The sequence below is a fragment of the Macaca thibetana genome, chromosome 3 (assembly GCF_024542745.1).
Source record: "Macaca thibetana thibetana isolate TM-01 chromosome 3, ASM2454274v1, whole genome shotgun sequence".
NCBI classification, from domain to species: Eukaryota; Metazoa; Chordata; class Mammalia; order Primates; family Cercopithecidae; genus Macaca; species Macaca thibetana.
Window position 1 is genome coordinate 55,005,300 of NC_065580.1, and position 25,589 is coordinate 55,030,888.

The window sequence follows — 25,589 nt, forward strand, 5'->3', positions numbered from 1 at the left end:
AATAAGTAGTTAGCTCTAGTCTACGATTTAGGAATCTGGTTTGGTTATTATCTTGGATTTGGCGAAATCACTCAACACCTGGTTATAACAGCAAAGGCATATTTAGGACTAGACCGGATGACTGTGAGTTCTTCAGTTAATATTTGTTGATACTAAGTCAGAAATCTTGAGGAATATGTTAGAAGATAAATCATGGCTGAGTATGGTGGCTCAGGCCTGTAATTCTAGCACTTTGGGAGGCCAACGTGGGGAGGATTGCTTGAGGCCAGGAGTTTAAGACCAGTCTGGGCAACATAGTGAGACCCTGTCTTTACAAAATAATTTGTAAAAATACCCAACATTGCGGTGTGTGCCTAGAGTCCTAGCTACTCAAGAAGAGAGACTAAAGTGGGAGGATGGCTTGAGCCCAGGAATTCAAGGCTGTAGTGAGCCATGATTGTGCTGCCACTGCTTTCCAGCCTGGGTGACAGCGGACCTTGTCTCTAAACAAAACAAACTTAAAAAAAGGATAAATCATGATCGTATCAGGTAAACTTTTAACTTACAGATTGCAGGTTAGATTTGTTAGCATTTTTAGGGGAACTATAAAAAACATAAATACATTGTTACTGCCGGTTTTGTAGTATAGAAAGTGAGTGCTCTGGTATAAGAAGAAAATCCATGTTTTTGTTTTGTTTTATATAGACGAGCAATCATCTCCTTGGACCAAAACCATTTCCACTAGACAGATTATTAGCAATATTATACAGTATCGTGGACAGCAGAGTTGCTCCAACAGCAAATATTTTTTCCCAGGTAAGCTTAATCATAGGTTATTATCTGTCATCTTTGTGGGATTCTTCAGAAAGTAGAGTTGATAGAATTCCAGGTGTTCACAGTTTTGTTCCGTATATGTTATTGTTTTAACTATATAATGAACCATGTTTTTGGTAAGTAATTGAAAATTACGTCTATAGAATATTTGGGGGTATCACTGTCACTAAATTTGTACATGTTTACAAGTATAACCTCATGGCAAATAATTTAATTTGGCTCTTTTTCAATAAAGGAATTTTTAAAATTAAATGATCATAATTATCTTGCTAATTAAACAAGTGGCTTGATGACTAAGTTGATGAATTGTAATTTAATGAAAATAAAATTTAAAAAAATTTTTGTAAGAGAGTAATCTACAACGTCCTTATTCCTCATCTATGTACTTTGCAGATAGATGTGCTTTTATTAAAAAATGCAATTTTCCAGAATAATTAAGTTCTCAGAATTTCACTAGGTGGCAGCAAAAGCATAAAAATAGAAAATATGACTTTTAAAAAAAACAAGTAGTTACGGTTTGTTTTTTAGTTGATATTTTAAGAAAAAACAATTTATTAAAATTATAATAGATTTCTTAAATGATCCAGAAAAACAATGCTTAGCACATGGTACAAGTGGATAGAAGAAAAAGCGAAATGATGTAACTAGTATTTATTTAAAAGCAAAGTCATGTCAGATATTGCAGTGAGTATTTTGTTTTCTCTATGCATTTTTAGGTTGAGAAATATGTAAATAATATTTACATTTTAATTAATTCACTGAATAAATCTGGCCCCAGAATAGCTGTCAGACTTTGTAATCTAATGTGTGCTGGTAACTTTTAATTTTTCTTTTAGAGAAGAGTTTGAGTAACAAATATAGTCTCAATTTTCTCAACATTGAATTTAGATAGGTTTTTTTTTTTTTTTTTTTTTTTGAGACAGAGTCTCGCTCTCTCTCCCAGGCTGGAGTGCAGTGGCCGGATCTCAGCTCACTGCAAGCTCCGCCTCCCGGGTTTACGCCATTCTCCTGCCTCAGCCTCCCAAGTAGCTGGGACTACAGGCGCCCGCCACCTCACCTGGCTAGTTTTTTGTATATTTTTAGTAGAGACGGGGTTTCACCGGGTTAGCCAGGATGGTCTCGATCTCCTGACTTCGTGATCCGCCCGTCTCGGCCTCCCAAAGTGCTGGGATTACAGGCTTGAGCCACTGCGCCCGGCCGAATTTAGATAGTTTTTATAAATGTCTGCATGTATAGAAAATTGTATCTGCATTTATAGTGTTCTTGAAGAAACTCAGTTCACTCAGTTACTAGGCTACATAAGTAGCTAGCTAGATAGGTAGATAGCTAGCTAGACAGGTAGGTAGATCACTAAAGCTGATAACTTTTAAAAAGTTACGGGGATTTTTCCCATATATATTTTTAAAAAGCTTGGTCTGAAATTGGTTTTTAATCAAACTTTACATTTTATTAATAGCTTTTTACTTGATACAACATAGGAATTTTTTGTTTTGTGTTTACTGGTGCAGTAACTCTAGATTAGCAGGTATTTTGAATTATCAGGTCTTTATTATAAGCAATGGAGCCTTACGTTAGGTCGGAGAGATTAAACAACTTTTGCAATATGATGCAATGAGTAAACCTGTGAGATGTAAAGCCTAGGGAAGTGAGACAGACAGTGCTTTTGAACAGAGCAGAGACATGTTTGCATCACATGTGATTGTACTTCTCAGGTGCCCACAAATTACCTGTGTGAGGGGCACAATGAAGGATAGTACATGTTTTTTCTTTCAATGAGCTTATAATTTATTCTAGGGCATTAAAATGTATACATAAAAATACTTTCTTAAGGCTGTAAATGAATGCTAGATAGTGCTCCTGAGGAGTTTAGAGCAGAAAGAGATCACTTCTAGATTGGGCAGGATGAAAGAATTCATAGAAGATGAAAAATGAGGCTTGGCTGTGGAGAATGAGTAGAAGTTTTTGTTTTTTAAATATTTCTAATTTACATTAGTGATACATGTTTATTACACAGAAATGTGTAAATGGGTAAATAGAGAAATAGTAGCTTATAATCAACTGATACCTTATTTCCAAAGGATAGAGTTTAGGTTAGAGATTCAGAAAGAAAGGTTAATATGATCTGAAGAAAGGTATCCGAAGAAAAGTATGTGACCTTGTGAACTGTCACCCTGGTTTGGTTGGAATTGAATGGCGTTATATTGTAGTAGTAGTAGTCATTGTAGTTGTGATTTTAGCAGTAGCAGTCATGGTAACACTACTGCCACCACATGTCACACCTTACTATTGGTACCTTACACATTGTACGTTACATTCATAGAGCATTTTCTGTTTTTAGAAATAAACTCTTCAGCAGTTTTATCCTCTGGGGAAAAAATATAGCAATTAAAAACAATGGGAGGCTTCTGGTTTAGAGATTTACTAGCTGCTCTGAGCCTTTGACTGTGATGAACAATGTCAGCAGTCTTCGTGGTTATAGCAGTGTGAGTAATATTACATAATTAAGAAAACAACTTGGCCCAAAATGCATCTTTGTCTGTTAGTGAAGTTAAATTTTTTTCAAACTTGACAATTGTAGTTGCTGATTTTTTTATTCTTTATCTCTTCTAATTAACATTTTGTAATCAAAACGATAAATTTGTATATTTAAAGTATTGTTATACATGAATTTAGGTTAATTTAATAGCAAGTCATTTAGGAACACGATCTTAGTTATTCTCATTGGGTATACAAAGGGTCTGGGAGTACATAGGGATAGATGCAACTAGTTCTAAGGAGTTGATCTTTACTTTTGCTTGGTCAGTAAAGTATCCAAGAAAATCTAATAACATATGTATTGTGTTCAAGAACAAAATGTGGCAGGACTCTCATCCAAAGAGTATTTCTCCCACATGCCTTGTATTTTCTTCTTCCCATTGACTCCCAGTGACCTTTTCTATTTTTCTTCTTTCTCCTTTTATTCTTCTATCAAAATTATACTCTTAACCATGGGAATGTTAGTTTATATTTAACCTACATACGCTTAATTTTTTAAGTGAAAAACAGAAACACATTTGTTTTGAAAGTGCTTATTTGGTACGAACACTAGATGGCAGTGTTTTGGCAGTCTAGCTTTAAGATGAGCCAGACAAACAGACCTTTTACCTGTTAATACTGTCTCTGACATCTAGAGAAATGTGTTAACACACGGAGTCATTTGAATGGAAATAAAATTGCTGAAAAATGTAATTATACACACATATGTGTGTATTTACACTTTTATGAAAATGTAAATAAAATTGGCAGTGAATTATATTTTGTACCTGGAAGTAAATTGCTTTTTATTAGTTATAATGTGTCTATATGAGATGGTCATATATTTATTTTTGTATTCACCGGTTTTAAGGATTTATTTTATAGTGATATGTTATTTTTATATCTGGATTTAGTGCTTAAATAATTGTTTAAACTTCTTTCGTGTATAAATTGATCATGTATGATAGAGACATTCAGAATTCTCCTGAAGCAAAAGTTTATTTCCATTGTATTTCATTTAAATCTAATCTATTCTATAATAAAGTTATAAAAATAGTAACTCAAGGACTCTTTAAAGTTTATTAAAATTCTGGTTGAGAATAATAAATTTATAATAGTACTAGCAGCAATATTGTATTGTAGTTGACATTATTCTGAATTTTTTAATTCTCTATTGAATTTTAAATAAAATTCTATTCATTAACTCTTTAGTCTCCCAAGTAAGTAAAGAGAATAGTAGCACATTTAACATTTTATGTTAATGTTCAGATTTATTGAACTTAAATATGACTTAAAATTTTTTTTTCAGATTATTATTTTAATCTTACCTGGTTTTTACCTTTAGTACAACTTTGCAGTCATTATCTTGGGTCATTTTTAAATTTTTCATTCCAATAAGATAAATGTAGCCCTTCTATATATGCCTGAACTTCGTGGGTGACAAAGCATTAATTCTGGTATTTATTCTTTTCTCCTTTCCTTTCTGCTCTCATCATAAGATAGAATGGAATACATGCAGTAAGTGGGTAAAGTTTTTAGGTATTCTTTCTAAATTTTTAATTTGATCAGATACGGTTTTGAAGACCATTTGTCAGCTTTTAAAGAAATACTATTGTCTTTTTTTCCAGAAATATATTAAAGCCGGGTTATGCTTTTTAATTTTATCTTTTTTTCTTAAAAGAAAAAACTATGGGGAATTTCTGAATTATCTGTTTCATTCTTTTTATAGTTCTATATCTTTTCTTACTCATTCTTACCTCCTCCACCCCAATACTGTTGAGTTAGCTAAGAGCAATAGGAGTACAGTTCTTTAAGATTGTCAGAGATATCATTTATACCAAGAAACAGCTGAAAGATAAGAAAATGAGCATAGTTCTTTTTAAAAAACAGTTCTGTGTACCATATTGACAAGTTGCATTTTTCCATAATTAATACCTAATTTCTGAGTGGTTTCATACTTAGTTGTACATAATAAAAAATTTAGAGTCTTTTCAAATTTATTTTCATGTATAAGAACATAAACATTTCATAGCATAGTTTAATATACAAATATATGTTTTTTCTGTTTGTACCTTTTCTGCTTATGAACTCATGTCATGATACTATGGATACACTTGGAGCTATTTGTTACATCAATTTAACTTTTTGGTCATTAGTCAACAATCGTTTCTTACAGAGGTTTTATTTATTGTAATAGCATTTAGACAACCTTACTACTCATTTAGGTGTTGTTTTATAAGATATATAGGATATGTCCAAACCAATTGTTTTTCCCAAATGAATTTATCATCAACCAGAAAGCAGAATAATTTAGTTGTTTTATCTATGAAAATTTTTTTTGCAAATACTTCATCTGTAATTCACCATAACTGTAGGAAGATGTTTTTGCTATACTGTACTTGTTAAGGTAGCTAACGTTTTATTACGCCAAGAATAGATTTTGGCATATTTCTTCAGATACAGGTAGATATGTGGTAAATTTATATAGTTTTCAGTTTTCTTTTTTTTTTTTTTTTTTTTTGAGACAGAGTCTTGCTGTGTCGCCCAGGCTGGAGTGCAGTGGCCAGATCTCAGCTCACTGCAAGCTCCATCTCCCGGGTCTACGCCATTCTCCTGCCTCAGCCTCCCAAGTAGCTGGGACTACAGGCGCCCGCCACCTCACCCGGCTAGTTTTTTTGTATTTTTTTGGTAGAGACAGGGTTTCACCGTGTTAGCCAGGCTGTTCTCGATCTCCTGACCTCGTGATCCGCCCGTCTCGGCCTCCCAAAGTGCTGGGATTACAGGCTTGAGCCACCGCGCCCGGCCTAGTTTTCAGTTTTCTAAAGAGGAGATGTTGTTAATTTTTATTTAATTCTAAAACATTTATAAATAAAAATATTTTAATCTAATTCACATTTGAAGTTCAAGGTCAGTATTTATTTTTTTTCCATGGTTGGAATTAAATGTATCTTTCTCTGCTTAAAATTTCATTTAACAAATATTTACTAAGTGTCTACTATGTTTCAGACATTATCTTGGATAAAGAGAATACAGAAATGAAGATGTGTCTGTGGATTCCACAGCCCTTCATTTGTACTGGTACAGCCACCAGATTCTATTTTATACGTTTAGAATTAATGGTGTATATATGTATTTACTGTGAGGACATATATATGCTGAAGGAACTAATACTTAAATACTTAAAGTGAATACTAATAAGTACTTAAAGTGAATAGTTTTTACTTAAGTAGTTCTTAATATTTGATAACTTAGATATTTAAGTGTCTTCTACTGAGTCATAACAAACCTGTTTGTTGAATATTTCCTTCTGACATGTCTTGAACTTAGTGTTTGAAGCAATGATTGTTTGATATTTATAACTAAATTTTGTTAATACCCAATTAAATTTAGTTATGACGTTGGTGTCAGACAATCTCAAGACTTGGAACTTAAGTTATGGACAAGTAATCAATATTTTATATATGGTCTAGTATATACAGTCTGAGTAGCTTTTCTTAAAAAGTTACATGGCTATATTTGAAATATTCATAATAGAAAATTGTACTCATGTCCTTTTTTAATATACATTATTTCAAACTACTTTTATAGATTTTTAACCAAAAGCACTTTAAATGAATTTTATGAAGACTTTATCATTATCAAATGTCTTTACCTTGAAAGTTAATTTGCATATTACATAACATTTTGTTTATATTTCTACAAAAAGTAGCTATATTCATGAAACGCTAGTCAGATAACACTAGAAATCTAGTAGATAAAAATGTCTAATCTATTTATTAATCAGATGACAATTTGAATCTTATAAACATAAAGAGTAACATCCTAAAATCTAGCTGTAAGATATTTATATAAATTGATTTCAGTGTGGGCATTATCTTTATAGACATTAAACTTGGTGACTAAAAGTGACAGTTTTCCTTAAAATTCCATGGATACTAAAGTATTAGAAATGTGAAGAGCTCTTCCTTTGCAATTTCTCTGCATTTCGTTTGTCCTGTACGAACATTCCAGTGTTTCTGTAATATTTGACTGTAATACTTGATGCTATTAAGGTAAATTATGTAAATCATAGAAAATAGCTTGAATGCTAACATTTCCTAATAATCTTACTATGTTTTTTTCTTAACAACAACTGAGATTGTGAGGCATTCCATTCCAAGGATGGTAAAGGAGCCTTACTTAATGCCTACTTCGCTGATGAATAGGTCAGCAGGGATGCCGTTTGATAGAAGCCGGCTCTTTTCTAGATGCTAAGAGCGTCACCGCCGTGATGCTCAGTCTCCACTGGTGCGGTAAATGAGATTCTCAAACACTACTACCCCTGGTGTGGACATATTACTGTTCTGCCATCAGACCACTCTGCGTAGATGCCTACTTCAGGAGATTTTTTAAAAAACTGTTTTGGGATGTTTCATGTTTGCAAAGAGTGAAGTTAACCTGTGATTTTTACTAGCTGTACTACTGTTGTAAGGAATACCAATATTAATTATTACCAAGGATACTAAAAAGCACAGCATATTTTATTTTACTGCCCAGGGATGAAAGATTGTTTGTTTTTCTTGTTCTCATCTGTAAAAGAATGGTGTTTTCCCCTGCTATTGTCTCATCTTCTCTAAATCTGCTGTTAAATTTCTTAGTGTAATCTCTTTGCCTTTGTGAACGTATCAGTCCAGCAGTAGGCATTTTTACTGAACTCTAGAAAAATGAAACCAGTGCCTAAGGGTGACATGTAAAAAACTGCCTAAGGGGTTTAAAAATTTGCATAAATTATGCTTTCTACTCTTGTATAAAATAATACATTAGTACTTTATTTTTGTGGGTAATATTTTATAATTACCTTTCTCAAAGCTTAGTGTTACTTCCAATAAGTTTACTAAATGTATATCCTTTATTCACATTTTTGGGGAAAATATATTAAACCCCAATAAATTTTATTTAACTTGGCAGATTTTTAGCTGACAACACACAAAAAAGTTTGTATGGATATGTGTTTGCAAATGCATGTTTAAGAGATTCCATACTACTAATATATAGTGGCTGTATAGGCAAATTTGTGCATTAGATAGAACTTAATGACTAGATTGTTTAAATGAGAAGAGTTTTAATAGGAACAGATTAGGAGATAAATGATTTAGAAAAAAATCTTCATTATGGAAATGTGTGGTACTTTTAAAAATACTTCTGGCTGGGCACAATGGCTCATGCCTGTAATCCTAGCACTTTGGGAAACTGGGATAGGAGGATCATTTGCGCCCAGGAGTTCGAGACCTGCCTGGGCAACAACATAGTGAGATCCTGTATCTACAATAAATAAATTAGCTGTGTGTGGTGGTGCGCGATTGTAATCCCAGCCACTCTGAAGGCTGAGGTGGGAGGATCACTTGAGTCAGGAGGTCAAGACTGCAGTGGGCTGATTGCACCACTGCATTCCAGCCTGGGTGATAGAGCAAGACTCCACCCCGCCAAAAAAACAAAATCTATAGAAGATGATTAAAAGACATGTTGGTGCTTAAAGAGGGTTTCCGGTAAGAAATTGTCTTGATTCCTTGTCAGCACACAATGAATTGGAGATTTTTGAAGGAGACTGGCCACACCTGCCCATCTATAGACATACTACAGTAGCTGGTGCTGCAGAGAAGTCTTTATCTTTTCTCCTCCATGAAAAATTAGGGTTCGTAGGCCCAGGTAGTCTTTAGAACATGAGTGCTCCCTCACCTTTGGTCACTCTGAATGGTGGTGGTTAATTGAATTCTTAGAATCAAAAGTAATCATGCCTCCATAGTTAACAAGAAAGGGAACTAGGTTTACCCAGAGCTGTCTTATCTACTCCCTTGGGGTTAAATGCTGTGTGTATGTTGGTGGCTTTTGAAATACATATTTCTAGCACTTATTCTCTAGTTCTCCATCCAAATTGCCAGCTGAAGCTGGACTGTACCTAGATGACCCATATATGTCACACACTGGTGTGCCCCAAACCAAATCATTCCCTAAATCTTTCCCTGGGTTTTCAGCCTTACCTAGATTTCAAAACTAACCATTTATTAATTCATCCATTACTAAGCACCTACCATGTAGTATACACATTATTAGGTGCTAGAAAAACCAAGATAATATACAGTTTCTGGTTTTTAGTTTAGCTAAATGGAGAAATTATCTCTGAACCATCTCATTTTCTCCCCTTCATTTACTTGGTCAAGTCCAGTCTATTTTTCCTCCTAAATACAAATGTCTCTTAAACATATTCCTTTTTTTCCACCCTCACTGATATTACCTTAAATTGGTAGCTTCCTTATTAGGCAGTTGCACCAGCTTTCTATCTGTTCTCCTTGTCACTAGGCACTTGCTTGTTCATCATCCATACAGTCATCGGCATAAATCTTGAAAAATAAATGTAGTCTTTCTTTTCTGGTTACACTTTTTTTGATGAGTTACATTATCTACAGAACCAAGTCTACATTCAGTAGCATTTATTTCAAGGTCCTTCATAATTTGGCCCCAATTTCTACCCCTTCCTTCATTCACCGTATATACCATTCACAATAAGCTGTTTCCTCTCTGAAAACACACTAACTTTAAATGTTTTTATATTGTTGCATATACTCTCCCCTTACAACTATCGAACTCTCTTTTTACGCATCATGGTCCATCTCCCAAATGTCATTTCTCAATGAATCTGCACTTTGCCTCCCTCCCTTTTAGTTCATTTTCTTCTCTATAATCAGATAATTATGTTTATGCATATTATAATACTAACATAGCACTCATTTTATGTCATTTCCGTTTTATGTGTTTGTCTCCAACTACCCTGATGTTTGAGGGCATAGACGATGTCTGTTCATTTTTGTATCTCTTGCACAATGCCATCCATGAACATGAGAGTCATTCATTGAATGACCTCCCATTCTCCTTACATGTAGTTATGGTCTTTGTGGTTGCTCAAGATTTGCAGTCAGTTTGCATGCTAAAAAGTTCCAGAGATTAGAGGCTTTATCTTCAGTTGCTCTATGTATAAACATACATGCTACTTTTTGTTTATCTGAGCCTATTTGAAGACTAGCAAACCACTCTCCTTTTTTTTTTTTTTTGAAATGAAAAATCATGGTGGTGATTTAAAGTTGAACTGCTTTGATGATATTTGCCTATTTCTGCCCTGTGCTGCATTTACCACCTCTGCTTTGTGTGTGTAAAAATGTCAGTTGAGCTCTCTTGATATATGCCATGAACCGTCAAGTCTCCTGATTCAGATCAAATGTGGTGCTTGTTGGGTTGTGTGGAACTCATACACTGACATTTCATGTGTTAAGTTCGTTTATTTAAATAATTTAGTATGTTTCAGATTGTGAAGCTCCTCCAGGACAAGCAGGATAGGATATTTCATAAGTCAGTGGACATATAACAACCTGTGAACGTATAAAAATAATGAGCATGTTAAAAATTAATTACAGTTGTAAATTGATTTTCTTTTGTTGGCAGAAAGAACAGTTTATTAGCCCAAGAACAGGTTCACACTGTTTTTACATCAAGCATTTCCAGCTGAAGCTTGTTAGTGGCTGCCTCTCAGATTAAGGAAAAAAAAATCCTCACTGTGGTACATGAACTCCTATTGTTATGACATAAATAATCAGCTCATCCCCTACACAGATGAGAACAAAGGACATAATAGTACACAGAGCAAAGATTAAACAAATATCGTATAACCCCATTTAAGATGTAAATCTACAAATATTGTACACATAAAGAGATTTTCATTTTTCATTTTTCTTGTGAATGCCTCAGTCACAATGTAAGACCTAGTCAAAGGAAAAGGAATATATACTGTGGCTTATGAGTCACATAGATTGATTATTTTAAGCTAAGGTGAAATAACATACGTTAAGCAGTGTCAGAATGCTGCTAATGTGTGAAAGCTAGGGAAGTACTATTCTCTTTGATAACAGGATGCTTCCAATTTTTAGGGGATTTGTTTAAACTGAGGAGGACAAAATAACAATTTTTATTTTGAGGAAAAACATCAGTGGAAAACATGACTAAAAACTTAGTAGTAAAACCACTGACTTTTAATATAATTTTTTAAAAACAAAACCAAAACTTTGTTCTGTATTTTCTAACATGAAATCTAAATCCTGACTTTGAAAAAGAGAACCCACTCCCTAGGCTACTTTTTTGTTCATTTGAGTTTTATTCATTTGACTTTGAGCTTGACAAAATGGACAAGAAAAGCAGCTGTGGAAAGCAGTATATAATCCCCTAAAATCTGAACATTCCTGACAATAGAATATATCTTCATAGGGTGTAGAAACCCAGAAAGGGAGCTATAATTTTCCCACAAAATTTAAATTTACCTAAATAATTAATATGACTTTGCTTGAAAATGATTCTAGGGTTTCAGAAAAAGACCTTTCATTACCCTTGCTTTTAATGTATTTTAATATTTTATGAGTTGTAGTTGTGAATGTTTTTGTAAAGAAACTGCTTTGGGATACCATCTTCAATGTAATCTAAAAGTTTCTGAATTTAAGAAATCATGCTTTCCCCCAACCTTAAATTTACTTTTTTTTTTTTTTTTTTTTTTTTTTTTTTTTTTTTTTTTGAGACAGAGTCTTACTCTGTCGTCCAGGTGGGAGTGCAGTGGCACAGTCTGCTCACTACAACCTCTGTCTCCCAGGTTCAAGTGATTCTCCTGCTTCAGCCTCCCAAGTAGCTGGGCCTACAGGCACGCACCACCACACCCAGCTAATTTTTGTATTTTTAATAGACCTGGGGTTTTACCATGTTGGCCAGGCTGGTCTTGAACTCCTGACCTCAAGTGATCCGCCTGCCTCGGCCTCCCAAAGTGCTGAGGTTACAGGTGTGAGCCACCGTCCTTGGCCAATATTTACCTTTTAAAAGTTAAACCTTAAAAACAGCAATTTAATGTTTAATGTAATATATAATCTGACTTATGAAAAATTAACCTGTCATTAGGTTAAATCAGTTCCACATTAATGTTTTACTTTTGTGACATCAAACTCACACATCTAACAATTTTGTTCACAGTATTGTTAATTGTTACTTCTCAAGGTTATTCTATATCCCTGTGGCAGGACGTTTGCCTATACTGTATTGAGATACTTCTTTGTCCTTATTGCTACAATTTCATTTAAAGCTTTTTCTTTGTTTTACTTGCATTGCCTGCTCTCCTGGGTTTCTTACTTCTCCAGCATACTAATAGTTATCGCCTTCACTATAGAATGCAAGCTGGAGTTGTCATTTCCTTCTTCCATAAAGCTTTCCTAATCTCTTCCAACAAAATTATCTCTTTGTATTCTACAGCTCCTTGTTTGGGGTAGTATAAGGAATATGGGCTTTGGATTCAGATAGTATTCAAACCCAGTGCTGTTCTTAACCATCGTTAGCTTTGTGACCTTGAGCAATTTACTAACCTCTCTGAGGTGGTGTCCTCATCTGGAAAAGAGAGATTTATTTATAGTAATCATGGGAGGATTTTTGTGAGAACTGAGGATGCACAATGTCTGTCATAGAGCCTGGATACAATAATAAATTCCAGTCCATATACCACTAATTACCATGATCATTAATAGTACTAATTAGTTCCTATAGCTGTCTTTCCCTGACCCCTGCCCCTCACGTTTTGTCCATATCCTCTGCTAGAACCTGAAGGAAGGAGTGAATGCCAAAATACATAGGTGTCGTTCTCAGGAATTTTGAAAAACAGCAGAAGAAAAGATAAAAGCACATAGACTCATACTGGGGTTCTTTATTCACAGTAGCAGTAGTCTTGGCAAACCATTTTCTAATCATCAACACCCAATGTGAAGTATTATTTTGGCTAAATGTTTTTAATATGTTAAGTATTCTTAAAACGAGTGCTTAATTTAAAATTTGTTGTTACAGCTCTAAAATGTTTTCCAGTAAACCTTTAGCACGACATATGTGTTGTATTATTTTTCATTAGGACTTGTGGATTAAATATTTGGGAACATTCATTTGTGTGGGTGACTGACTAGGGACTGATAATGCCAATTGTCCTTTTATGATGTCTCTTTCCTCATCTGTTAAGTGAGGTATTGATCTCCAAAGTTTCAAGTCCTGATGGGCAAGCTCAGAATTTTATTGTGCAATTATTTTTATGTTGAAAATTTTATATTTAATACATTTGAAGTGCAGTTGGCTTTTATAGCCCCAAAACAAATAAAAACAACTTTTATCATCAAAAACATATATAAAGTAAGAATTTGGAAAAATAGAACACTCAGGTTGGGATTTATATAGTAATACTTTTGCTATAATCTTCCTTTGCTATAGAGGAAGGAGTAAGTTTTACTAGTCACAGGTTTGTGGCAACTTTGTAAGGACCTTTATGGACTCACAGCATGAAACCAGTAGCTACAAATCTTCCTTGCGTCTGAGCCCCAAGTCATAACTAATCATCTGCCTTTAGGAAAGATTTAAAAATACTTACAAATAAGGGTTAAAAAGTGTTTTTATTTTTATAAGTAGATTTTTGTAGCTTCATAGCTGCTTAAAACATTTTGAGATAAAATTTATTCTGAAAGTTTACAAGGTATTTCTCAAAGTCATCTATATTTTGAGTACGTTATTAGTGTTTTATTTTTTAATTAAGCTTTTTTGAGATAATTATGGATTCACACACAGTTGTAAAACATAATATGTACTCTCTCTTCCTTTGTGTCCTTTACTGATTCTCCACAATGGTAACATCTGGCAAAGCTATAGTAAAATATCACAACCAGGAAATTGACATTAATGCAATCTACTGATCTCATTAGATTGATCTCATTAGATCAGTTGATTGCATTAATGTCAATTTCCTGGTTGTGATATTTTACTATATTCCCTACTTCTATATGTATTCTTTTGTGTACATCTGTATATATTTGGTTATATGAAATTTTATCCTGTGTATAGTTTTGTTAATTCACCACCACAGTCAAGACCCGTTCCATTATCACAAGGATTCTCCGTGTTACTCATTGATGACCATACCTTCCTGTCTCCCTCGCCTTCCCCAATTCCTGTTAACTGCTAATTGCTATCTCTAGAATTTTGTCATTTCAAGAATTTGTTTAAGCATAATCATATAGTATATAATACTTGGGAATTAACTTTTTTGAGTCAGGATAATTCCTCAGATTCATCCCAATTTTTGCATGTATTAATAGTTCATTCCTTTTAATTACTGAGGAGTATTCTATGGTGTAGATGTACCACAGTTTGTTTAACCATTCACCTGTTGAAGGATATCTGGGTTCTTTCCCGTTTTTTGGCTACTACAATTAAAGCTGTTGGGAACATTTATGTACTGGTTTTTATGTGAACATGCAGTTCTCTGGGATAAATGCATAAGTGCAATTGCAGGGTAATACGGTAATTGCCTGCTTAGTTTTATAAGGCATATGTGTTTTACCACTTGAAGTGAAGTATGGAAACCATACTTTAACTTTCCCACTTTTTCAGATACTGTCTTGCATATCAAAAGGTGTTAAAATGTTTAATCAAATGTGATTTAGAAAACTCATGAGGAGATATTCTCTTGTATTTATCCAGAAATCTGCTGTTTCCACTGTTCGTTCTTTCACTTTTATTATTTTCTTTTGTTTGAAGAACTTCCTTTTGCTCTTCTTTGAAGATCAACTGCTAGTGACAAATTCTCTAGTTTTACCTAGTTCGAGCATGTCTTTATTTCCACTTTATTCATGAAGGATAGTTTTGCTAGATATAGAATTGCCAGTTCTTTCGTCAGGATTCCTCTTTAATCCAGGGGAAGAATGAGCCTACCCGGGTAGCCTTTTGTTGCTCAGTTGTGGATTGGGAAGTGCTGGACTTGGTTCACCTTTCGCTCTTGGGTGGGGAATTCTAAGACTCCCGCCCTCTATATTGTTTCTGTAGCCTTAGGGACCGTAAGCAGCCCACCTACTTCTTTCTACCTTTCAGAGTCCTCTTTTGGTCGCCTCTTATATTATTTCCAGGATTTATAGTTGTACTTAGCAGGAAAGAATAACAAATATGAATCTATGCATCATCCTGTCTGTGTGGGAAATTCTTCTGTATTTATCTTTTTTCTAACCCTCTGTCTAGGCTGTTTGTTCGTGTTTGTTCTTGAAATGTGTTCCATGGTAATTCAAAGCTCAATTGAACAAGCAGCTTTCTGTAAATTAGTGCTAAAGAAAGATTACAGAATGTTTTACCATTATTATTTGCAGAGCTTTTTTTCCAACAGAGATTAAATCCTTCTAAATCATTAATTTATTTACTGCAAAGTATTTCAATTTATTATTCCATGCTGGAACTAGAGACTTTGTGTAAATCACTCCCTGCATTCGGGGACCTAACAACAGGAATGACTGTTGTGTATCTCTTTTCTCTAAGTCACAGATGTGTCACTGAATAAAAAGGGTCAAAGTTAATATACTTAGCCATAGAAGACTATGTTAACTCTATTCTGTTTATCTTCCCATTCATTAAAATTGTCAGGCGTACTCTCATTATGGATTTCTACAAGTTTCCAAACTAAGAAGGCTATTTGTCTTATCTTGGCTTTCAGCAATATTTACTGTCCCCCAAAGACCCCTGTATCCCTTGGTTGCCCATCCTGTTCTGTGTCTTTTTCCTTTATAGTACAGGTCTCAGGCAGTTAGATGGGAAAGGCTCTGCCCCACCTCTCCCTTATTTATACATACACATTTATACACATGAAACTAAGACACCACGATGAATCTGAGTACTCACTGTCTAGAGACTTTTTGTCAGGTCCACGCTGACCATATCAGACTATGTAGGTATTAATACTAGCCTAGAGATTTGAGTTCATCATATTGTCATGAACATTTAAAGTGGAGCAAGGAAGTAAATAAATATTTTTTCTGATCCTATTCATTATTTATTTATGAGACAGAGTCTCGTTCTGTTGCCCAGGGTGGAGTACAGTGGCATGATCTTGGCTCACTGCAACCTCCACCTCCCAAGTTCAAGCGATTCTCCTGCCTCAGCCTCCTGAATAGGTGGGATTACAGGCACATGCCACCACGACTGGCTAATTTTTTGTATTTTTAGTAAAGACAGGATTTTGCCCTGTTGGCCAGGCTGGTCTCGAACTCCTGAGCTCAGATAATCTGCCTGCCTCAGCCTCCCAGTGTGCTGGGATTACAGATGTGAGCCACTGCGCCCAGCCTTATTTTAAAATGCACAGTACCTAGAGTAAGTCCTTAAGAGTTTCATGGATATGTAGTTGGAAATAAAAATTAGCTAATTTAAGGATTGGATAATAGAGAGGAAGGTGAATATTCTGCTATTTATGCATGTATAGAAATAATTTTTAAAGTTTTATATGTATTTTTCCAGAAGTTTTCATTTAGTAAGTTAATAAACTAATACGTTTGAGATTCAGAATGTTGACTCCACTAATTAATCTTTGTGCTTGATTTTGTTTTCAATTTTACTCTAGCAAAATTTTAATAAACTGGGAAAGTACCTTTAAATATTTAGTACATTTGTTCACTCCTTTTTATTATTTTTTTTTATTTTTATTTTTGAGACAGAGTCTTGCTCTGTCACCCATGCTGGAGTGCAGTGGTGCGATCTCAGCTCACTGCAACCTCCACTCCCTGGGTTCAAGCATTTCTCATGCCTCAACCTCCCAAGTAGCTGGGATTACAGGCGCGCGCCACCATGCCTGGATAATTTTTGTATTTTTAGTAGAGATGGGGTTTCACCATGTTGACCAGGCTGATCTAAAACTCCTGGCCTCAAGTGATCGACCTGCCTCTGCCTCCACCTCCCAAAGTGCTGGGATTACAGGTGTGAGCCACTACGCCTGACCTGTTCACTGCTTTATGTAATAGATATTCTCCTGAATATCTGAATAACAAAAGACTGAAATGAGTTTTTTTAATGTGAAAAATCACGTTCTAATTTAATTGCTTTTTTTAGATTTAGTTCTTTTAATGTATTAGCTTTTCCTAAATTAGCCCTACCCGTAAAAAAAACTGATCAGTCATCTTATTAATATTCTGGAAATGCCTTTTAGCTGCTACATCTTCAGCTGAAGTGATATTATATCCTTTGCACAATTTACATGATTAATTTAGCCATGGAATCCTGGTAGAACTGAAAGTGACTTCAAGGACCTGTTTGTTCCAACTTTCTGCCTTTGGACATTTGTTATAACTAATCTGCTAAAAGTAACAAACTGCAAGGCATCTGAAAATATTCTTAAGACCCTAACTTAACTATATTAAAGACAGATTTTTTGTTTTTCTCTGAAAAAATTGTAGAAAAAGTAATTTAGCATACAGTTTCAATTAAAGAATCTAAATATGTGAGTGTTTGAATTAACAGGAAAGTATCAGTTATGAGAAATATAAGGAAATGTCAGTGGCAAAGTACAAGGTAATTAATGTTTTCTTCTGTATTAAAAGAAGTACTAAGGAGAACTGCCTTTAATAATAGAGTTCAATGCATGATTTTTCAAATAGCTGTTACTAACCTATTTTAGCAAATGAATCCCTCACAGAAAAATAGAAAGGGTTGAAGTTAATATACTTAGCAATAGAAGACTGTGTTCACTCTTTACTACATATCTTCCTATTCATTAAAATTTCAGGTCTACTGTCTATTATAGATTTCTACCTGTTTCCAAACTGGGAAGGCTAATGAATTCGTCTTGTCTTGGGTTTTAGCAATACTTACTCTCCCCAGAAGACTTCTGGATCCCTTGGCTGTCCATCCTGTTCTGTGTCTCTTCTCTTCATAATACAGGTCTCAAGCAGTTAATCTTGTAAGAGATATGAGCTCAGGGCCTGCATTTTATCATTATTAAGTGAACCTTTCTTTAAACCTCATTTCATGTCTGTTTTGTCTGATGTTTAACATATTTTCATCATTGTCCTTTTTATTAGAATTTGTGTGACATATCTCAATTTTGTCCTTGACCTTTAACTTTCACATATGCTTCCATTTTATATGTATCTTTTTTAAACAAAATGCAGTTTGATTTTTTCGGTCTTTTTATTTGAAGCATTTCGTTTACTTTTAATACAGTTGCTAATATAATTTTGTTTCTGTTATCTTGTTTATGCCATTTGATGTACCTTATTTTTTTTTTCTCCCATTCTGTAGATTGCCTTGTCATTTTATTGGTTGTTTCCTTTGCTGTGAAGAAGCTGTTAAGTTTGATGTAGTCTCATTTGTTTACTTTTGCTTTTGTTTCCTGTGCTTTTGGCAGCCTATTGAAAAAATCATTGCCAAGACTAATGTCAGAAAATTTTTTTCTCTATGTTTACTTTTAGGAATTTTATTGTTTCATGTCTTACATTTAAGTCTTTAATCCATTTGAATTAATTTTTGTGTATGGTGTAAGATAAGAGTTCATTTTTATTTTGTGTGCATGTGGATAGCCAATATTTCCAATACCATTTATTGAAGAGACTATCCTTTTCCCATAGTGTATTTTTGGTACCCTTGTTAAAGATTAATTGACCTTATATGTGTGGTTTTATTTCCAGACTTTCTGTTCTGTGGATCTGTGTGTCCATTTTTATGCCATTACCATACTGTTTTGATTACTATAGTTTTGTATTAATAATATACTTTGGAATCAGGAATTGTGATACTTCCAGCTGTGAAAAATGCCATTGGAATTTTGATGGGGATTGCATTGAATCTGTAGATTGCATTGGTAGTATGGATATTTTAATAATAATAATTCTTCCAGTCCTTGAACACAGGTATCTTTTCACTTATTTGTGTCTTCTTGAATTTCTTTCATCAATGTTTTTTAGTTTTTAGTGTATAAATAATTCATGTTCTTGATTAAATTTATTCTTACATGTCTTATTCTTTTTGATGCTGTTGTAAATGAGATTTTTTAAATTTTTCTTTTTTGATAGTTCATTGTAAGTGTATAGACATGTTTGTTGATTTTTGTATTCTGCAATTTTACTGAAAGCATTTATTCTAACAGTTTTTTGGTGCTCATTTATAGTTATAAATATTTAGAACATCCCTGTGTGGCTGAAAGATTATTACGATGATTTTTAGTTTTGAAAATTGAGGTCCACAATGTTTAACTGACCAATCTGAAGTCTACTGCTAGCAAGTGGCAAAAGATAGATCTTACTAACTTTGAATTTTTTTTTCTCTTAAACTATGTTCTCTCTCTTCCGAAATTAGAAGATTAAGTATGGAATCCAAATGGGCCCAGTGGTGAGAATGGGAATGAGATAATTGAATGATCTTAATACCTTAAGTGACAGCCAGACAGCTCCACCTCTACGGTGGATGCAAACTTGTAGCATATAGCAGATTTCTAAGTTAATGGGCAAAGAGTCTTGCATCTTAGTACTAGAGGCATACTATTGGGTTTATTCTATTGAATTCTCCCTCTATGACTATTTTGCAGATCATCCTAATTCTTTTAGAACACACTCTTTTCAGGCAAGAGTATAATACATCTGTTAGATGTGCACTCTCTTAGCTGTGATCACAGCTTAGGCATGTTTTTAAAAAGTTTTGGAGTTGGAGTTAGGAGATTTAAGTTCTGGTCAAGTGAGTTTCTGGCACCATCCAGTAATTATCACTTTGAGCAAGTTACTAAACATCTTAGTTTTAATGTTGGTTAAATTAACAATGTGAATCTAGCAATCTTCTAATGCAGAGGTCAGCAAACCTTTTCAGTAAAGGGATACATAGTAAATATTTTAGACTTTGCAGGCTAAGAGGCAAAATGTAGGATATTATGTAGATACCTTAATAAGTAAGAGAAAAAACTCTTGTTACCCTGCACCTCATTTGCCTGGGGTAAGTCATCCCACATGGTGGGCATGCTCTGGGCTCTGTCATCATCAACTGGAGACATTCTTGGAATAAAGCAAGAAGGGGCCTGGTGGGCGTAACAGACAGGGTGGCCACCATGATCCTTTTCAGTCTGTCACAGTGACACCCAGGTTCCTATGCACCCTTCTTTCCTCCCAGAGAACCTAGCTGCCTCAACAAATTTCAGAGGATTGCTAGTATGCAGATCACCTTCTGTGATCCTCCAAAAACAAAACAAAAAACTGGAAAAACTCTGTAAGTTGGAAATAAAGGAGGACTTCCAAACTAGCAGAAGAGCCAAAAAAGAAATCAAAATGGACATTCGAATTAAAAGGACTATAGAACTACTTACAAAGTAGTAAAAGTAAAAAGAGATAAGAAAATATAATTACAACAAAAGGTAAGAAAGGAATGAGAAAAAGGAAAGGAAGGACAAATAGGTCAATATAAAGGTAGAAAAAAAATTTTAGAAAATTGTTAGCTATATTAAAAACAAATGGGCCTGGCGCAGTGGCTCAAGCCTGTAATCCCAGCACTTTGGGAGGCCGAGACGGGTGGATCACGAGGTCAGGAGATCGAGACCATCCTGGCTAACACGGTGAAACCCCGTCTCTACTAAAAAATAAAAAAAAAAACAACTAGCCGGGCAAGGTGGCGGGCGCCTGTAGTCCCAGCTACTCAGGAGGCTGAGGCAGGAGAATGGCGTAAACCCAGGAGGCGGAGCTTGCAGTGAGCTGAGATCCGGCCACTGCACTACAGCCCGGGCGACAGAGCAAGACTCTGTCTAAAAAAAAAAAAAAACAAAAAAACAAACAAAAAAAAAACAAATGGAGTCTATGTATGGTCCTAACGAAAGGTAAAAGTTGTCAGAGTGACTATAAAAACAAAATCCCACTATATGTTATTTACATGAGAACTGTTTTAAATTGAGAAAACATGAACCTTGAAAGTAGAATCATGAAAAGTCACATAAGAAAAAGGCAGAGCACATAAAGGAATGCTAATATAGCTATATTAAGATTAGAAAAAAATACATCGTAAGCTAAGACATTACTGGAGAAAAAAAGAGTTATTATAATGAAAAGGTTTGTCAACAAAACGTAATTTTAAATCTGTATGTACGTTACCTAGTAACGTAGCTTAAAAAATACAAAGCAGAAAAAGATTCTGTGATAACGGAAGAATTTTAATACCTGTGTCAGTTTTGATCAGGCAGATTTTAAAAATGTAAGATTTAACCATACAAATAATGTCTGTTACATATGTGTCTTATGTAATAGACATATATGTAACAAAGCAATAGACATGTAACAAAGCACATAACAGTTGCAAAATACATACTCTTTTCAACACACACACAGAATATTTATAAAAGATATTTCAAGTTGTAACCTAATTATTGATACTGAATTAGAAATTAAAGTCTTAGCCTTTTGAATGCAGAGCTTTGTATTTTGATGTATTAATATAAATTGCTTTTCCAGTTGAAATAATGTTTCATATTTACTGAATATAGGATTTTCTCTACATAAGATACTCTATATATTTATTATCTGTTCACCCTTTGATTTGTTAGTAAAGTAATCGCAGACTGAATACTGCATGACAATTTTCCCTTCAAAATGGTAATGGGAAATGTAGTATAATAAGATGATCATGGATTCTTGAATTCTTGCTAAGCCAGTAGATCTGGAATAGGGGGAAAGTTACTTAAGATCTCTAAAGCTCATCTATTTAAAAAAAAAAAAAAAGTACAATAATGTCCACCTTGTGGACATGAGGGTAATGAGGAATAACATGAGATAGTGTGTATAGAGTACTTAGTACCAAGCAAATTACTACTGCTATTAGTGTTTTTATTATTCATAGGATGTTTACTTAGCATCTGTAAAGTATTAGTCCCAAATTAAGTGAACATTTTAATTCCTAAGACATATGATTAGGTATGCGTAACCTAAAACTCTTATTCATATTGCCACTGAACAGTTACAGGTAACTAAGTCTCCAAATGTTATCTTACTGCCATTGCTGGCTCTTTTTCCTGCTGGCCTATGGGAGATAAAAATAAGAAATTAGGAGAAGACAATGGGCACTCAAAGAATTTCAGTTCTTGGATCAGCTTCCTTTCTTAGATTTCAAAGAACTTAATATTTTAGTTGGCCTTATGAATGTTAAGTGATTTTGTACTTTGACCTATCAAAATACACTTTTGCTTTTACTAATAATCCTTCTGGTGTTTTCCTGAGTACATGATCAGCAGTAAGTTTTAAAGCAATGGTTGGGTGTGGTGGCTCACGTCTGTAATCTCAACACTTTGGAGGCTAGGTAGGTGCATCACTTGAGCCCAGGAGCTCAAGAGCAGCCTGGGCAACATGGCAAAACCCCATGTCTACAACAAGTACAAAAAATTAGCTGGGTGTGGTGGCATGTGCCTATAGTACCAGCTACTCAGGAGCCTGCTGTGGGAGGATCACTTGAGTCTGGGGAGGTTGAGGCTGCAGTGAGCCATGATTGTGCCCCTGCAATCCAGAATGGATAATGGAGTGAGACCCTGCCTCAGAAAAAAAAAAAAAAGAAAGAAAGAAAGTTTTAAACCAAGACTAAGCCCAGTTCTAAAGGATGTATTTCTTATCTTTTATCTAACCAGCTACCCAACTCTTAAAAGGGCCTAAATCCATATTATAATTGTTTTATTCCCAAAGGAGTATAGATTTTGTATTCTGAGTTATTTAGATAGAAATTCTGTAAAATGTTTAGAGAAGGAATGTGCTTTATTTGCAGCTTTTAAAGGTTTGGCAGTCATGTGTCTGAGTCACTAATGAAACAAAGCTGTCTCTAGTAGAATTCTTAAGGACTGATTGTTTGAATCAGTTGTTAAACTAGGACTCTTGGTTGGGCTGAGTGCAGTGACTCACACCAGGAATCCCAGTGAAGCAGGAAAAGTTCCCTCGTCCCCCTCGCAGGGGTAGTGGCTCGCCTCTTCAGTGTCCTGCTGCTCAAACCTCTAATGGGAGCATGCTCACGGACAAGTTGTGGAGCTCCCACCCCACAGCAGCATCTAGGGATGAATGCTTACAGCTCCTGAAGCCCCAGTGGGTGTGTGTTACAGTGTGCTCTTTTAGTTTTGCCATCTGTAGGTGGCTTGTGTTAGCTCAATTAGACCCTCTGCCGTATCGGACGGAGAGAGGGCTTTCTGTATCCCGAGTTCTTGCCTTGGTGTACCGAAAAATCAGATCAAATGTGGGCTTGGAGAATGAGTGTGAGGTTTTATTGAATAGTGGAAGTAGCTCTCAGCAGATGGATGGGGAGCCCGAAGGGGGATAGAGTGGGAAGGTGGTTTTCCCCTGAAGTCTAGCCGTTCTTGGCCAAACTCTGTGTCGTCCCACCATAGATGGCCTGCTGGCATCTGCAGGTGTCTGCCAGTATGTTCCTCTCGCTGTCCAGCCGCTTGTGTGTTCTTCCGCCAGTGTATTCCTCTTAACGTCCAGCCAGGGTGGTCTTGGAAAATGTAACATTTAGGCATGAAAACTGAAATGCCAGTCCTTACCTAGGTCTGTGGGCACAGACTTGGGGGTGGAGCACTAGCCAGGGACCACGCCCTTCTCTACCCAGCACTTCCCTGCCTTCCCCTCCTGTATCACTGACCCTTTGGGAGGCCAAGGCAGGAGAATCACAAAGCCAGGAGTTCAAGACCAGCCAGGATAACACAGTGAGACCCTGTCTCTACAAAACAATAAAAAAATTAGGTGTGGTGGGCATGTGCCTGTAGTCCCAGCCACTTGGGAAGGCTGAGTTGAGAGCACCACTTGAGCCCAGGAATTTGAAACTCCAATGAACTGTGATCAAGCCATGGCACTGTAGCCTGGGTAACAGAGCGAGACCATATCTCTAAAAAATAAAAAAAAAAAAAAAACGAGGACTCTGACAACTAGTCCTAGTTGTCAGACTAGTAGACATGTACAAATTTGTGTTTACAGATTGCAAAGTAGTCATTTTCTTTGCAGACGTTTTTTGTGATTCAGTTATGTATCTTTATCAGACTATAAGATGTTTCAGAAACAAAAGTATTACATAATCTTATTAAAACAGTTTCTTATAAAAATGTTCTCTTTTAGATTACCTCTCTAGTGACCCTTCAGCTGTTAACCCTGGTTGGCCATGATGATCAGCTTGATGGACCAAAATATAAATGCACAGTGTCTCTAGACTTCATCAGAGCTATTGCAAGGTAAAATGTCTTGAATTATGTAAATGAGATACTAAATATAAAAATTAGTGTTTTCCTAATGTAATGTCATTAGTCATGACTTTTAAACATGAAAAAAATCATGTATTTAAGTGCCAAGAATGAATAACCGCTACTATAGAATGAACTTTCTCAAATTTACAAATGACATATAATTGGGAGAAATAGCTAATATGTTAGAGGACAAAAATCAAGATTCTGAAAGACCTTAATAGGCTGGAATAAATGATCCCATAGTAGCAAGGTAAGATTTAATGGACAGTTGGCTACAGAAAACTCTATTGTATTGAAATAAGATGGGAGAAAGCTGACTTAAGTCCTAAATTTTTTAGCTGACTACAAGGCTTTAAAAATCCTGACTTAGGTAACACTGATAGAAATATAGTGTCTAGGTCAGGGGACATAATCATTCTATTGTGTGTTGTCACAGGCAGATCAAATCTGGTGTGCTGTGCTGTGTTTAGAGTTTTCAGAGAGACAAATGGATACATGCTGAAGGGGCACGAGGAGAGTGGTAGAATGAGGAATTGTGTCACGTCCCTGACTGAAGGACAGAGTGTGAGAGAAAAGCCTTAGGAAGGACATGTGAACTGTCTTAAGTATTTCAGGGGTCTGTCATGTGCAAAATGGATGAAACTAATTCTGAGTAATTCTAGAGTGTTGGAAGTTCTGGGGAAGAAAGTATATTTGTCAAAATGAAAGCTGTCTAAAAATACAAGTTTCCTTACAAAGAAGTGTACTTAGTGTTATGGAAAATGTTCAAACCATTTATATGAATAAGTGACTTCATCATACGGTTGCAGCTGGATAACAATCTGTCAGGATTGTAATGGAAGAGGTGATGAGTGTGTAGACTGGCAGGTTGAACAGGGCATTCCATAGACAGTGTGTTCCTAATCTTTTTGAATATGAAGATTCCATTTTAGCATCCTTTAAAAATTAGTCATAAAAGTATTTACATATATTTCAAAATTAACAGTATATAGGCATGAGACATTTTTTTTTCCAGCCTAAAACAGTGCTTGATATCAGTATAGATTTGCAGATCTCCTCTGATGATTAATTTTACAGCTTCTTGAGATTCTGAAGTCCATAGGTTGGCAGCTTCTCCCTGAAGCCTCTTCTGAATTAAAAGTGCTCTGAAAAATAAATAAATAATAAATTAGTGAATGAATGGCCAGAT

At 35.1% G+C, this 25,589-nt stretch overlaps 1 protein-coding gene across 10 annotated transcripts in view; it reads left to right on the forward strand.

The window, feature by feature from the left end:
* Positions 1 to 25,589, forward strand: part of ORC5 (origin recognition complex subunit 5) — an 84,236-nt gene that overhangs the window by 43,387 nt on the left and 15,260 nt on the right. For 3 of the 10 annotated variants that reach the window (XM_050782711.1, XM_050782708.1, XM_050782712.1), the window contains exons 12-14: positions 685 to 795; positions 4,831 to 4,845; positions 24,276 to 24,388. In XM_050782711.1, coding sequence (XP_050638668.1) covers positions 685 to 795; positions 4,831 to 4,845; positions 24,276 to 24,388 — 239 coding nt within the window. Of the gene's footprint in view, positions 1 to 684; positions 796 to 4,830; positions 4,846 to 6,333; positions 11,898 to 18,026; positions 18,106 to 24,275; positions 24,393 to 25,589 lie in introns of those variants that run through there. The other 7 variants (XM_050782714.1, XM_050782709.1, XM_050782713.1 and 4 more) reach the window with 5 other exon arrangements.